Source organism: Phoca vitulina, unplaced genomic scaffold, assembly GCF_004348235.1.
Source record: "Phoca vitulina isolate PV1807 unplaced genomic scaffold, GSC_HSeal_1.0 scaffold96, whole genome shotgun sequence".
Lineage (NCBI taxonomy): Eukaryota > Metazoa > Chordata > Mammalia > Carnivora > Phocidae > Phoca > Phoca vitulina.
The window spans coordinates 1517735-1532248 of NW_022589799.1; the positions used below are offsets into that span (position 1 = coordinate 1517735).

Consider the following 14514-nt stretch of genomic DNA (forward strand, 5'->3'; position numbering starts at 1 on the left):
ACAACACTAATCCTGTGTCTTGGGGCCAGTAAGGCTATGTGGGGTTGGGACAGCTGGTCACTTTCCCTCTTTGGAGTCTCCATGTTGCTCCTCTTTCTGTGTGATTCTCTGAGGCAGTTTGTCCCAATCTCCACGTCTCTCTTTTGGCTTGAGCCCCACTCACCTGTCCTCTTCCATCAACCAACAGCCTGACTGCCAGCCACCCTGGCTTCCTGGCTCCCTAGTTCCTGGCCTAGTGGCCCATGCCCATCCTGCTCTGACAGAGGTGGGAGGGGAGGAGACGACGGGGACAAGAAAAACCTCCTGGTGACATCTTCCTTTCCTTTCCCAGGCCTCAAGCCCTCAAGTGTATGCTAGGCCTCCCTTATTGGGGTCATGATGAACATGGGGAGGAGGCACGTGGGGAGAAATAAGGAGGTTGAGGTAAAAACAGTAGAGAGGAGGGACAGAGGGTTGGGGCAGAGTAGAGGTTGAAGGGGGAGACTCTGGAAGCGGAAGCAGGATAGCCAAAGCCCCTGGGGAGAACGGAGGGAGGGAGAGTCGCGCGGCTCTGACAGCCCAGCCCAACCGAGGTCCCCAGGTTTCCCGTCTGTCTCTCCTTCCAGCTTCTCTTCCTTCCTCTCGTGTGAGATTTCTCCCCAGGACCTCTCCATTTTAAAGCATGTGATCCCCTCTGTCCGAGTCTCAGCGACTGTCCGAGGGTCTCTCCATCTCGCGCCTGGCTTTGGTCTCAGGCTCAGCCTCCCGGCCTGGCCCTCTCGGTGGGCGGTGCTCCAGACGCTCCGCCCCCAAGAAGGACTATTGGTGAAGAGGTGTCGAGAAGGCGGTGTCCAGCCAGCTTTCGAGAGCCGGATTGGTTGCGGTGACCCAGAGGCGGGCTGGAGGCGGGGCCAGCCGGGAGGCGGGCGGGGCGGCTGGGGCCCGGCCCAGAGCCCCGGGCGGTCGCATTGTTTTCCTGCGCGGAGCCGCGGCGGGAGTGGGGGCTGCGACTGGGACCCAGGGCTCGCCCGACCCGACTGCGCCCCGGAGGTCGGATCCGAGCTCCATCCCATTCGGACGCTCGTCACGTCTCGCCAGAGCCCCAATCACGGATTGCGAACTCGGCGCGGTGCGGGGCCGCTGCCCGCCCGCTGCGATCTCGGTCCCGCTGACCCGGATCTCGGAGCAAGTACCCCGGAGCGGGGATGGGGTTGCAGGGAGGCGAGGAGTAGCGGGGGCGCCGCAGGCTGGGGACAACCTTCCGAAGTGCGAGAGGGACCCAGGGAGGGTGCCAGCGCGCTGTGTGCCTGCCTGACGGAGAGGGTCAGAGGAGTTGGGGTGCACGGAGGGAGGAGGGGACCGTGGCCGAACCCCGTCAATGCACTGTTGGGCGCAGGGTCCGGGCGCCTCTTCCCACCGGGTTTCTCCGAGTCGCGTCCTCTGGGTTGGGGAGCGCGAAAGGCGATTATTTGAGGCGCGCACCGTACAGAAGGTGGAAAACCTGGTCCCTTGACTCCCCAGCAGGGAAACTAAGGCTCTGAGACCCGCGGAGAACTGGACCCTCTCGATGTCCCTGCAGGGATGGGAAAGAGGACGCGTCGTTCCTGACTATGGTGTGACGGCTGCGCCTCTGTCCTTGTGCAAACGGGAGTCTGAGCACCTCTCAGGGGGTTGGCTTGGGCAGAGAGTCGGGGAAGGGGGGCCCCAGAGAAACAACAGCCCCCGTGCCCTTCTCCTTCCTTCACCCCTCTCGCCCTGGGGCTTTGTTAGACCGGGGTCTCCGAAGGGCGAGAGCCTGGCTGGCGACTGCACCTTGAGCCCGCGGACCCCGCTCAGCCCCGGCCCCAGGCCTGCCCTCGTCGGTTCCCAGCCTCTGGCCCTGCTTCTCTGGCCTCGGAGACCCGCCTCCGCTCCCCAACCCCCGCTCCCATCCCCACTCTGCCTGCGCCTGCAGGCCCCTCCAGCCCCTCCTCCCGCTAACGTGGCTCTGGGACCCGGTCCCGGCCCAGACTCTGCTACCCGCCCCTCTCGGAGCCCCAGATCCAGTGAAGGGGAGACACGTCGAGCCCCTGGCCCTGGGCCCACCTTATGCCAGGGTCTAGACACCTGGATTATCCTCGTTGGGGGCTGGGTGGGAGGGAGGGTAGGTTAGGAGCCAGGGGCTGAGGGTGGGGGAAATGTCTTGGAGAAGGGAATGCGCCTTCAGCCTGTTCCTCGAGGATTCTCGGCGCGCCCCTCACCCCCTCTACCTCTCCTCTGCTCCCCCAGAGGAAGGTGGACTGGGGCGGCCAACCAGCCTGAGAGCTTCCTGCTATTGTCCCCAGTCCAGTCTCCCCTTCTCCATCCCTTCCCCAGCCCCCCCTAGACTCTGGTTATGACTCTGGCTATGACCTGGCCACTCCCCAGAGGTGGCTGCAAGGGCCAGGAGGAGCAGAAGGGCTGTTTCCTCTCCCAGCAAAGGGAGGACCTTGGAGGGGGAGATAGAGAGGACCAGGCCTCCCCCATTTGCTTCAGATGGGGGGAATTATGCAGCTGGGATTGGTCCCAGCAGAGTAAGCCTTTCCCCAGGCCCCGGGGTGGGATGGGGACTGCTTAGATGCTGCTCCTCCAAAAACAGATACGGGAAGCCCTCTTAAAGATATATCATACTTAAGTCTAGGGGGCCAATGCAAAGGCCAACCAAGTGTTTTCAGAGGCTGGACTAATCCAGTCTAAGTTGGGGGGTGGGGTGCAGAGACATTGGGTCGGAGGGAGGCAGGACCTGCTCTCTCAGGGAAGAAGGAAGGGGCTGGGGTGCTTGCTATCAGAGCATTTTGCCTAGAAATGAAGAGCATGTAAATGAGATGCAAATTAGCCTCTATTGTCCCCAGCTAGGGCGCTTTTGCTAAGAAGGCTGCTGGATTCTCAGGGTTTTAATGTGGGAGTGGTCATCATGCCCCCACAAACTCTCCCAGTCAACATTTTCCCCAAGACTGGTCCTGCAGTTCCAGGAGTTTCTGGCTAGGGGCCAGCCCCAGCCCCTGCCCTCACATCTTTAGGCATGAAGCGGCCAGCACCTTTGTAATCAAGCTCAATGTCAACCCCCCCCCCCCCCCCCCCACACACACACACACACACACACACACACACACACACACACCCTCTTACAGGGCAGCATGTCCCCTTCCCTAGCCTCAGTAGACTTCTCCTGAATTTCCACATTTACTTTTAAGGGATGTGGTAAGGAGGTGTAACGAAGCCTCTTCCCTCCTGTCCCTTCTTCCATCAGGTCCGAGGTCTCCTATCCCCCTCAAACCCCCACAGGAGTCACCACCCCAGGTAAGGAAAGGGCAGCAGCTCCTGAGGGCAGGAGATGGAAGCTGGCATGGCCTGGGAGCAGGAAGAGGGTCTGGCTGTTCTCCCCACTTGCCAGAGACCAAAGTTGTTTCCTGGGTGAAGATACCAGTTGCCCAGGGCAACTTGGAGGGGGAGGATAGGAGACCGGCTGTGTCCCTTTCTCTTCCCTTGGGAGCAACAGCATCCGGAAACTGGGGGGGCGGGGGGGGGAGCGGTGTTAGGGAGGCTTGGCCTTTCAGCACCAGGGGGTCGTTAGTTAGCTGACTGCTCTGCCCCTGGGGAGGGGGTCATCATTAGGTGTTCCTACCCCTTCCCCTCCTCCAGCCCTCTCGGGACCCCATCTGACGTCAGCCTCCCCACCAGTGACGCTGGATTGGGGGTGGGGTACACTTGGGTCCTGGCTCCAAGAATGGAATTGGGGAGATGGAATGGGCTGGGCCTGGAAGCCCAGGGTCACTTCTTTAGGGGACGTGGTGGGAAGAGCACGTAAGGATTGGTGAAGAATAGCTGTCTGTTCACAGAAAGGAAGGATTCTCACCCTTCCTGCCCTGATTTCGGGAGCTCTTCAGCCCCTCACCTCAATTTGAGGGGAAGGAGGGCAGGAAGCTGGTGTCCACCTCCCACTGGGGTTCCACCCAGGGTCAGCTGGGGGTGGGTGGTGGTGCTGATTGGTGGGAAGGAAGGCTGTCTCACATCCCTTCCACCATATCCATCTTTTCCTGGACTTTGGGCTACCGTTGCCTGCCTGTCGTTGAATTATTTATATTTCCATTTTGAGGCAGCCCATAGAGGGAAGGAAGGGAAAGAGGGATATACGTGTTCAGCCATTTCTCCTCACCAGTGTAGCCAGTTCCGTCCCTGGCTCCTCATAGGGGTGGTTCTGCTCTTCCTCATCAAGTACATGCACAGGTTCTTCGGAGCCAGGGAGGGACCAGGGGGCTAGAGAGGCTGGGAGGGGGCACAGTGGTCGGGCAGACAGCTGCAGCCAGAGCTAAATTTAGCCTCTGATCTGGCTTTGATGCAGATTCATTTTTGGCTAAGGCAGCCCCCCCCCCCCCCCGCCTCCCCTCCCTACCCAGCTTCTCCCTAGCAATGGCAAGGTCCCTGGAAGCATGAACTTAGACCAGGACAACGACCCCTAGGCTTCCTCCCCCCACTCTGGGCTTCCTCAGCCCTAGAGGGGGTGATGCTTCCTCGCAGCTGCCTCTGCCCGGGCACAGCGCCTGCACGGCTCCCAGGGTGCCGTGGGGGTCTGTGCGGGAGGGGGAGGCAGACATGGTGCCCTCTTCCTGCTCCCAGTGCCAGGGGGGTCACTATTTATAATTTTAAGGCTTCGGTGTCTAATTATAACTGAGAAGGGGTTAGCAAGAGGGGGCCAGGCGGTGTCAGCTACCGAATGTCCCAGGCCCAGTCAGGAGAGAAGAGGCCGAGTGAGAAGGCTTGGCAGGGGAGCGGGTGTGTCCTGTCCTTACCTGGGGTCAGCCAGTTTGGGCCAGCTGGAGGGGGAAAGGCCCTGAGCGACAGCGACAGCTGGGGGCACCGAGGCAGTGCCAGAGAGAGCGTTGTTTCCCCCAGCCCGCAGGGTCTTCTGGGGATAGATCAGGGGAGCAGCCTGCCGGCGCTGAGGGTGCAGGATTGGGCCCCGTCCCCGACTTTTCTCTGTCTCCTTTCAGGGCCGGCATATGGGTGAGGGGGCACCCCCTGGGGCCTGAGCTGCCCCGCACAGGATGCCCCGTGCCCCCCACTTGATGCCCTTGCTCCTGCTGCTGCTGTCACTCCCCCACACGTGGGCTGCCTTTCCCCAGGACCCCCTCCCTCTGCTGACCTCTGACCTGCAAGGTGAGTGCCCCCCCCCCCCCCCCCCCCGCCCCCGTTGTGTGAGCTCGGGAGGCACGGGAGGGGAGGGGAGGGGAGGTGCGGGTGGCGCCTCCCTGCTGGGCCCGCTTTCTTCACTCTGAGGCAGACGCGGCCAGACCACACCTTAGCCGGCTTGAATCCCGGCCAAGCTGCTCGGGAGCTGCAGGACCTCGGCTGAGTCGGTTCACCTTTCTTCGCCTCAGTCTCCTCATCTGCAAAATGAGGATAACAAAGAGCATTCTACCTCATTAGGCTTATGTAGGGATTAAGTGAGGTCACCCACGGAAAGTGCCGAGAACACTGGCCCACGGTCAGTGTTTTCTGTGTGTTCGCTATTATTATTAGTTACACCACGAAGGCTCGGGCCGGTTCAGTGGTGCCCCACACCTCTTACCTCCCTCTCCACCATTTGACCACAACTAAGCCGAGGTCCCACTCTGAGGGACACCATAAACCCACTTTTTTTCTGAGAAGAAAAGAACTTCATCTGTTTGCAGGTTCCTGTTATTAAGGTAGGATTTAGAATATTCTAAGGATGAAAGAACTGCACTTGGGTCACTGGGAGTAAGTGTTGGGGGATAAGAATCGCACTTACTGGGGCGCCTGGGTGGCTCAGTTGGTTAAGTATATGCCTTTGGCTCAGGTCATGATCCCAGGGTCCTGGATCGAGCCCCACATCGGGCTCCCTGCTCAGCAGGAAGCCTGCTTCTCCCTCTCCCACTCCCCCTGCTCGTGTTCCCTCTCTCCCTGTGTTTCTGTCAAATAAATAAAATCTTTAAAAAAAAAAAAAAAAGAATCGCACTGACACGTGCCGGACGCCGGCCTAAGCCCCGTCCGAACGTTGGAACACCTGTCCTGAGCTCTGAGCTCCCTCGGACTGCTGGCGATTGTGGCTGCCACGGTCGGGCCAGTGGACGCCGGAGTCGGTCAGAGGAGGCGGGAAGCGGGGAGGCCTGAGGTGGCCTCCAGAGAACCTCGAGGGCTGGGAGAAATGGAGAAAGTGCTCCAGACAGGACAGCGTACGATGTGGGAATGAAAGGGGAGCACTTGCCCCACCGTGCTTCCGAGAAGGGGACTGAGTTCAGCTCTGCAGTCAGACAGACCTGGATCTGAATCCCGGTGCTGGCCACTTCCAAGCTAAATGAGCTATGCAAATGCTTTAATGGCTTGAAGCCACAGGCTGCTCATCTGTAAAATGGGGCCACTAGTAGTACTTCCCTCATAGGGCTGTATCAGACGCGGCAATGCTTCTCAAGTGCGAACACAGTGGTTGGCAGAAGTTAAGTGCTCAGACGTTATTTTATTCGTAGTTGTATCAACAGCTTTACTAATACCTCACAACTCATCTCGCTCATCCACGATGTCCATTGCGGGGCTTCATCTGGTTGGAAAGGGTATTGAGGGAGTGTGTGGTGTTTGGCTGGCCCTCAGCACCCACCTCTCTGTGTCTTCTAGGTACTTCCCCATTATCCTGGTTCCGGGGCCTGGAGGATGATGCTGTGGTTGCAGAACTTGGGCTGGACTTTCAGAGATTCCTGACCTTGAACCGGACCTTGCTAGTGGCTGCCCGGTAAACTGACCGTGGCACAGTTGTGGGGCCGACATGCATGCTCCTGGGCAGACATGGGACCTACATGGCCACTGCAGCATCTTGCAGGGGACACATGCAGGTGTATAAGCCATGGGACATGGACATGCTTGGACCCAGAGCACAAATGCCAAGGCATGGAGTAAGGGGGATGATAGAGGGCAGGAGGTCTGCACTGTTTGTCTCTGAGCTGCTGAACCTGAGCAGGGTGGGCGCTAAGGAGCTCAGGTGGGGTGCCTTGGCTTGCTTGGCTCTGATCCCTCCTTACCTGCCCCTTCAGGGATCACGTTTTCTCCTTCGATCTTCAAGCCCAGGAAGAAGGGGAGGGGCTGGTGCCCAACAAGGTGAGGGGTGTGTGGGAGGAGGTGCAGGCATGGAGATGAGGCTGGGAAAGGTCTGGTGGGGGTCCAGTGGGTGGGAAGAGGAATCCAAAAGGAGCCATAATGTGAGGGGGCATCCAGGTTGCCCACGATGTTCCCTCCTCTACTTCTCCCCTCAGTATCTAACATGGCGGAGTCAAGACATGGAGAACTGTGCTGTGCGGGGGAAGCTGACGGTGAGGAGTGGGATGAGAATTTCGAGGGGAGAATTTCCCGCCTCCAGGCTCTGTCCAAGTGGTCCTCCACTGTGCCCACTTTCCCACCCACTTCCATCTCAGACCACAGGAGGAATGTGCAGGAAAGGGGATGAATAATTTTCACTTGCCTTCACGGAAAAGTGAGACTCCAACAGGCCAAAGAATTTGCCCGAGGTTGCAGGGCAGTGAATAGCTTACTTGGGACTTTACCCCACATTGCTCTGACTGGCTCCAGGGTGGGAGCCTTATTCCCCGTGCCCCCTGTCCCACTCGTAGGGACTCCTGTCGCTGACCTAGAATTTTGGATTCTCTAGGACGAGTGCCACAACTACATTCGTGTTCTCGTTCCCTGGGACTCCCAGACACTCCTTGCCTGTGGAACAAACTCATTCAGCCCCGTGTGCCGCAGCTACGGGGTACGAAGGCAGAGGCAGGTGGCAGCGGGGTCAGGATGGGAGTGGGAAGAGAACCCAAGATGGGCAACCAGTTTGGTGGGGACGGGCCGGCCGGGGTGGAGGAACGGGAGTGCCGAGTGCAAGGGTCCAGAAGGGGTGGGGGAAAGAGGCAAGGGGACATGAGGGAGTGGGCTACGGAGCCAGGCTCCAAGACTCCAAGGACCCCAAGACCCTGCTCCCTCTGCCTCCAGGTAACGTCGCTGCAGCAGGAGGGTGAAGAGCTGAGTGGGCAGGCCCGATGCCCCTTTGATGCCGCCCAGTCCAACGTGGCTGTCTTTGCAGGTGTGTGAGGAGCAGGCCTGTGGCGGAAGGGGGCTCGCACCTTAGCCTTTGGTCTTTGCCCACGCTTCCGAGTGGAGGGTTGAGGTAGGGGGCGGGGCCAGGCTGAGGGAGGCAGGGGCTAGGAGGCGGGAGAAGAGCCAGATCCTTGGGCCCTCCCCTGACCCCACCCTACCCACCCCTCCAGAGGGCAGCCTTTACTCAGCCACAGCCGCGGATTTCCAGGCCAGTGATGCTGTGGTCTACAGAAGCCTTGGGCCTCAGCCCCCACTCCGCTCCGCCAAGTACGACTCCAAGTGGCTCAGAGGTCAGGGCGGGCCTGGGGGAGGGAGGCTGCTCTTGGGGAGGAGGTGCAGGGGGAGGACTGTAGCAGGGAGCGGGCAGATGGCGGTGGTACTGTGCATGTATGCAAAGGCAAGAGGCTGGGTGGGGCCGGGAGTTTCTGAGCATACCATCTCCTGTCTCTCCCCTTTCAGAGCCACACTTTGTCCACGCCTTGGAGCATGGAGACCATGTCTACTTCTTCTTCCGAGAGGTCTCTGTGGAGGATGCCCGGCTGGGAAGGGTAAGGAGGTGGGCACCAGGGGTGGGTAGCTAGAGGGTTCTGCCTGATCCTGGGGAACCAGTCAGAGTCAGGGGAGAGCTCGTGGCCCTAATGTCCACCACACAATCCCCTGGACTCTGAGCCCCAACTTGGGAGTAGCCCCCAACCCTCTGCCCCCACATCCATCCTGCTGTGTCCCTCATCCTTGACCCAGTCCGATCTACCACACTATACCCTTCCTTTGCTGTGGCCCTGGCGTTTGTCCCTTGGTGCTCCAGCGCTCCAGAGTCCCCCCCCACCTCCCCCCACCATGCTCCGCTTGCCCTGAGGGCCTCACTGTTCTCCGCATCCCCCCCCACCCCGCACCCTCCTCTCCTCCCCCAGGTACAGTTCTCCCGAGTGGCCCGTGTGTGTAAGCGTGACATGGGTGGCTCGCCTCGGGCCTTGGACCGCCACTGGACATCCTTCCTGAAGCTGAGGCTCAACTGCTCTGTCCCTGGGGACTCTACCTTCTATTTTGACGTCTTACAGGCCTTAACTGGGCCTGTGGACTTGTATGGCCGCTCTGCTCTCTTTGGGGTCTTCACCACCCAGACCAATAGGTTAGTACTAGACTAACCAGTGTGCTCCAATCTGTCCCTTATCCCACCAGCGTCCAAGCTCCCCTCTCAAAGCCCCTATAGTGAGGGGAAACTCCCTTCAAAGCCAGTTTGCTGTTCTGCTCTTTCTTCTCCCAGCATGGCCCCCAGGGGCTGCCTCGCCCTCTCAGGCTCCACCCCCTAATATGGTACTTAAGGGTAGCTGCCGTGTCTCACCTGGGAGGAGCTGTGCTAGCCCTTCCAACACCTAGCCCACATCTTTCTCTGGCTCCTTCAGCATCCCTGGCTCTGCGGTCTGTGCCTTCTACCTGGATGATATCGAGCGTGGGTTTGAGGGCAAGTTCAAGGAGCAGAGGAGTCTGGATGGGGCCTGGACACCTGTGTCTGAGGACAGGGTTCCATCCCCCAGGTACCCAGGATGGGAGTGGGTTTTGGGCGGGGGGGCAGAAGCAAGCGGTGTGTTCCCACATGGGATTATGAAGAGAGGGTCTATGGGATTCTGGGGAGGGGGCTCAGTGGGTTGGCGTGGGACTGGTGAGCTGTAGAGAAGGGGCAAGCGGTAGTGTGAACGTCTGTGTGAAGGGGGAGGGCAAGGGTTACCAATCGTGTTTGAGAGCAGTTAGTGGGGGGCACGGAGCCTAACTAAGCCCTGGCTCCCTGTCCTAACACTGTCCCTTCCCACGCACCTACCAGGCCAGGATCCTGTGCAGGAGTAGGTGTGGCTGCCTTGTTCCCCTCTTCTCGAGACCTCCCCGATGACGTCCTGACCTTCATCAAGGCTCACCCACTGCTGGACCCCGCCGTGCCACCTGCCACCCATCAACCTCTGCTCACCCTCACCAGCAGGTATGCTACTAAAAAGACAACTACTGCCCAAGCCCCACGCCCCACGCCCCACGCCCCAGCCACTCTCCTTCTCTGACCTCACAAGGTAAGTCATATTGGGAGGAAGGACCTATGAACGTGGAGGGAGAGAGGTAAGAAGGAAACTCTGGGCTGGGGGAAGGACCCAGGAGTGGGAGCCAGGATACATGGGCTGTCCTTGAGACACTCCAGCTTCCACCAGTCAGGTGGCCCTGACTGAGGCCTATTCCCCCAGGGCGCTACTGACCCAGTTAGCTGTGGATGGTAGGGCTGGTCCCTACGGCAACACCACAGTCCTGTTCCTGGGCTCCAACGATGGGACCGTGCTGAAGGTGCTGCCCCCAGGGGGGCCATCTGGCAGACGTGAGCCCATCCTGTTGGAAGAAATCAATGCCTACAGCCCCTCCAGGTGAGGCCTTGGTCTGGCAGTCACCGCCCCCCCAACCACCTGCAGAGCAGGAATGGGAAGTGAGGTGGTAGGTGGGGATGTGAGGATGGGGTGGGAACTCCACTGGCTTCTGATGGCCGAAGCTGTAGGGGAGAGGGGTTTGGCAAGAAGCTAGACTGGTGTGCTAGGGCAGCCCTATGAGCTGTAGTCAGTGCTTGTGTGCCTCCCCACCTTCTGTTCTTTAACTGACCCAGGGAGAACGAAGCCTCCCCTGCCCCATCCCTGAGTCCTTCTGGCCTCACCCTAGGTGCCGTGGGAAGCGGGCCGCCCAGACAGCACGGCGGGTCATAGGGCTGGAGCTGGACACTGAAGGTCACAGGCTCTTTGTGGCTTTTTCTGGCTGCATCATCTACCTCCCTCTCAGCCGGTGTGCCCGGCACGGGGCCTGTCGGAGGTGAGACGGGCCGAGGGCAGACCTGCCTGGGCCAGCAGGAGCACAAGAACACAGGCGTGGGGGGCGGCCGGGAAATGCAGGGGCTGGCGGGAGGGAGGGCTGCCCCAAGCACTCTGCAGGTGGGCAGTGACCAGGGCCTAGAATAGGAATTGGGATAGCACAGGATGGCACTATTGGGCTAGGGGCCTCCTGCAGGCCAGGGTGAGAGCTGGAAGGGCAGGGCCATGGGATGTGATTAGAGTGGAGAGCCTCACATGACTCCGTTTTCCGCAGGAGCTGTCTGGCTTCTCAGGACCCATACTGTGGATGGCACAGCTCCAGAGGCTGTGTGGATATCAGGGGACCTGGTGGGTAAGTGAGGGGCCCCCAGATCTCCTGAGGAGAAAGCTCTGTCCGCACCGCTAGCAGAGGAAGCTGAGGGCCGGGGTGGGGGCTGGGGGCAAGATGTATGACTGCACTAAGCCACCTCCACCGCTGTCCTAGGACTGATGTGGATCCAGCTGGGAACCAGGAATCCATGGAGCACAGTGACTGCCAAGGTAAACGGAGGGGCAGGGGCAGCTGTGGCCGCAGCTGCACGCACCTCTGACGGCCATCAGCTACCATCCCAGGTGTGGGTGTCCGTACTTCCGTGGCACAGTCGCCCCCTTCGGCTCTTCCTGAAGCTCCCCCTGCCTCCATCGTCACCCTCTGTCCCCCTTCTTCATAGACGGAGCTACTGGGAGTCAGTCTGGCACAGGCGATTCTGCTTATGGTGAGTCTGCCTATCCCAACGCCATCTTCCCTTGCTCGGCCCACGCTCCCCCAAGTCTGTGCCCCACGGCAGCAGCAGACACTGCACACACTGAGTCTCGGAAGAGGGTTAGCATCCTCCAGATACCCCGCATATAGCCAGTGCTTGGCACACAGTAGGGTGCTTAATAAATAGTTTTTGAAAAAAACAAAAACAAAAAAAGATGGAAGAATGTCCTGCATGGTGAGCCTTCCCCCACCCTCCAGAGGAAAGTAGAGGCTGGAGTTCTGGACCTTTGGGTTCCAAAGTGGGGGCGGGGTGGGGAGGACCTACCGAACGGGTGTCAGAGGTGGAAGACAGGAGCCTCACTGGCTCTGACCTGGTCTCTGTCACCAGTGCTTCTGGGTCCTGGCCCTTCCCCTGAGACCCCCAGCCCCCCCAGTGATGCCCACCCCTGGCCCCAGTCTTCCACTCTTGGAGCTCACACTCAGGGTAAGGGGGCTGGCTGGGAGGGATAGGAGTGAAGTGTGGGGCTGCTGAGTCTGGAAGAATTCTAAGCCCCTCCCTGACGTGTTTGGTGCTCACTAATGCCTGTTTGGAGCCTCCCCTCCCCAGAGCTGGGCATCTCGGACCCACGGCCTTCTGCACTGGCAGAGTTTGGCACTCGCTCTCGGCATGGCTACAGGGGCCGGAGCTGGGCTGGGGACTGTGTGTGAGGTCTAGTGTGCTGTGCTGGGCTGACTGTGTGTGTTGAGGGCAGGGGAGGTCATTCTGAGGACAGTCAGCCTGTGCTGGGGTGAAGCTGAGCAGCAGAGAGGAGAAACTCGAACTTGCCCTCCCATGCCTCCCTACCTTGGCTGAGCCTCCCTCCTCCCTCTCGGTCAGCAGGCGTGCGCCGGGACCTCCCCCCAGCCTCAGCCTCCCTCTCCGTCCCCATCACACTCCTCCTGGCCTGTGCTGCTGCAGCCTTCGCCCTGGGCGCCTCAGTCTCCGGCCTCCTGGTCTCCTGCGCTTGTCGCCGAGCCCACAGACGTCGGAGCAAGGACGTCGAGACGCCGGGGCTCCCGCGCCCTCTCTCCCTTCGCAGCTTGGCCCGGCTGCACGGTGCGGGCCCAGAGCTGCCGCCGTGCAAGGACGGAGACGGGGCGCAGCCGTCCCAGCTCTACACCACCTTCCTGCCGCCCCCCGAGGGCGTAGCCCCGCCGGAGCTGGCCTGCCTGCCCACGCCGGAGTCCACGCCCGAGCTGCCGGTCAAGCACCTCCGCCACGCTGGGGGCCCCTGGGAGTGGAACCAGAACGGGAACAACGCCAAGGAGGGCCCCGGCCGCGCGCGGGGCGGAAACGCAGCGGGCGGCCCCGCGCCGCGCGTGCTGGTGAGGCCGCCACCGCCGGGCTGTCCCGGGCAGGCCGTGGAAGTCACCACCCTGGAGGAACTGCTGCGCTACCTGCACGGCCCGCAGCCGCCCAGGAAGGGGGCCGAGCCCCCGGCCGTGGCGGCCTTTACCTCGCGGGCGCTCCCGCCGGAGCCGGTCCCCACCCCCACGCCCGCCCTCTTTGCGGGCTCCAGCCTCCTCCCCCGGGAGTGTGGTCCGCCGCTGAGGCTGGACGTGCCCCCCGAGGGGAAGTGCGCGGCGCCCTCCATCCGGCCCGCGCTCTCCGGCCCCGCTCCCCGGCTAGGGGTCGGGAGCAGCCGGAGGATGCCCTTCCCCACGCACCGTGCACCCCCCGCCCTGCTCACTCGGGTCCCCTCGGGGGGCCCTTCCAGGTACTGCGGGGGTCCCGGGAGACATCTCCTGTACCTGGGCCGGCCGGAGGGGTATCGGGGCCGCGCTCTGAAGAGGGTGGACGTCGAGAAGCCCCAGCTGCCCCCGAAGCCTCCTCTCGTCTCACCCTCCTCCCAGCCGGCTCTCCCCAACGGCAGCCATTTTAACTTTTAAAGGGAGCTGCGCCACGTCCTCCAATGGCGCCCTTGAGGCCCGTGCCCTCAAAGGCCAAGAGCATGGACGCATCTCCAAGGACAGATCCCCTCCCTCTCTCCGTGTTCCACACCTCCAGCCTTCCTGGACTCTGAGAGTTTCCCGGGGTCCCAGCCCGCCTCGGGTTTATTTATTGACTGTCTTTTCCCCCTGTCCTCGAGAGAGGAGTGGGAGGTGAGAAGCTCGCCCCCTCAGTGAGCCAGCTTTTCGGGGGGGAACTGGCGCACTCCCACTCCCCCCTCCCTCAGCCAAGCTGCCTTAACTCGCCCCTCCGGGCTTCCTCCATAGACTGGGCCGCGGGCGGGCCGCAGGGCGGACGGACAGACCGACGGGGCTGGGGCCGCGCGCGCGTTGTGTACAGAGTCCTCGGGCCTCCCGGGACGTGCCTCCTCCTACTGTGTAGGAGCCTCCGCTTCCCAATACAGCTGTGTCCCCGAGCCGTGCCTGACTTTCCTAGCGGAGGGGGCGGGGCGGGAACCGGTCCGCTCGCTAGGCGCCTCTGCCCCCGAATCTCTGCCTTCGTCTTGGCCTTGCACTCTCTCCCGAGTAATTGGGATGGCTGCGGTCCCACCGGGGTTAATCAGGAAAGGTTTCCTGAAGGAGGCAAGCGAAGAAATGGGTGTGTGGAGATGAACCAGGGCCCAGGAGACCCACGGCAGAACTTAGGTGGGGTGGGGAGGGCACCGGAGCTCGTTTCTGGATCAAGGATGTTTTCATAGCCTGTTCCGTGGGGGTGGGGGGAGGGTATTTTTTGAGAAATAAAATGAAGCTGCAGCGCAAGTGATTTAAGTTTCACAACAGGAAATCTTGTCCTAAAGAATTTGGAGAGAGTGGGTCGCACGATGGGTAGGCTGCAAAGAACAGCAAAGGATTCAGCCCTGTTGG

At 61.1% G+C, this 14514-nt stretch overlaps 1 protein-coding gene across 5 annotated transcripts; it reads left to right on the forward strand.

Annotated features, from left to right (window-relative positions):
- Positions 1 to 926: 926 nt before the first annotated feature.
- On the forward strand, positions 927 to 14312 carry SEMA6C (semaphorin 6C). 5 transcript variants are annotated; one of them, XM_032397111.1, is made up of 20 exons: positions 927 to 1168; positions 3248 to 3297; positions 4989 to 5154; positions 6628 to 6742; positions 7041 to 7104; positions 7260 to 7316; positions 7652 to 7753; positions 7984 to 8074; positions 8259 to 8378; positions 8548 to 8636; positions 9000 to 9217; positions 9492 to 9623; positions 9908 to 10060; positions 10314 to 10487; positions 10774 to 10920; positions 11194 to 11271; positions 11404 to 11459; positions 11630 to 11674; positions 12050 to 12145; positions 12542 to 14312. In XM_032397111.1, exons 3-20 carry the CDS (start codon positions 5043 to 5045, stop codon positions 13588 to 13590), a joined length of 2898 nt encoding a protein of 965 aa, XP_032253002.1. In that variant the 5' UTR covers positions 927 to 1168; positions 3248 to 3297; positions 4989 to 5042; the 3' UTR covers positions 13591 to 14312. The 5 variants fall into 5 exon arrangements, with proteins under 5 accessions (XP_032253002.1, XP_032252998.1, XP_032253001.1 ...); XM_032397107.1 differs by lacking the exon at positions 12050 to 12145; XM_032397108.1 differs by lacking the exons at positions 927 to 1168; positions 12050 to 12145 and adding an exon at positions 1189 to 1592.
- The last annotated feature ends 202 nt before the right edge of the window (positions 14313 to 14514 follow it).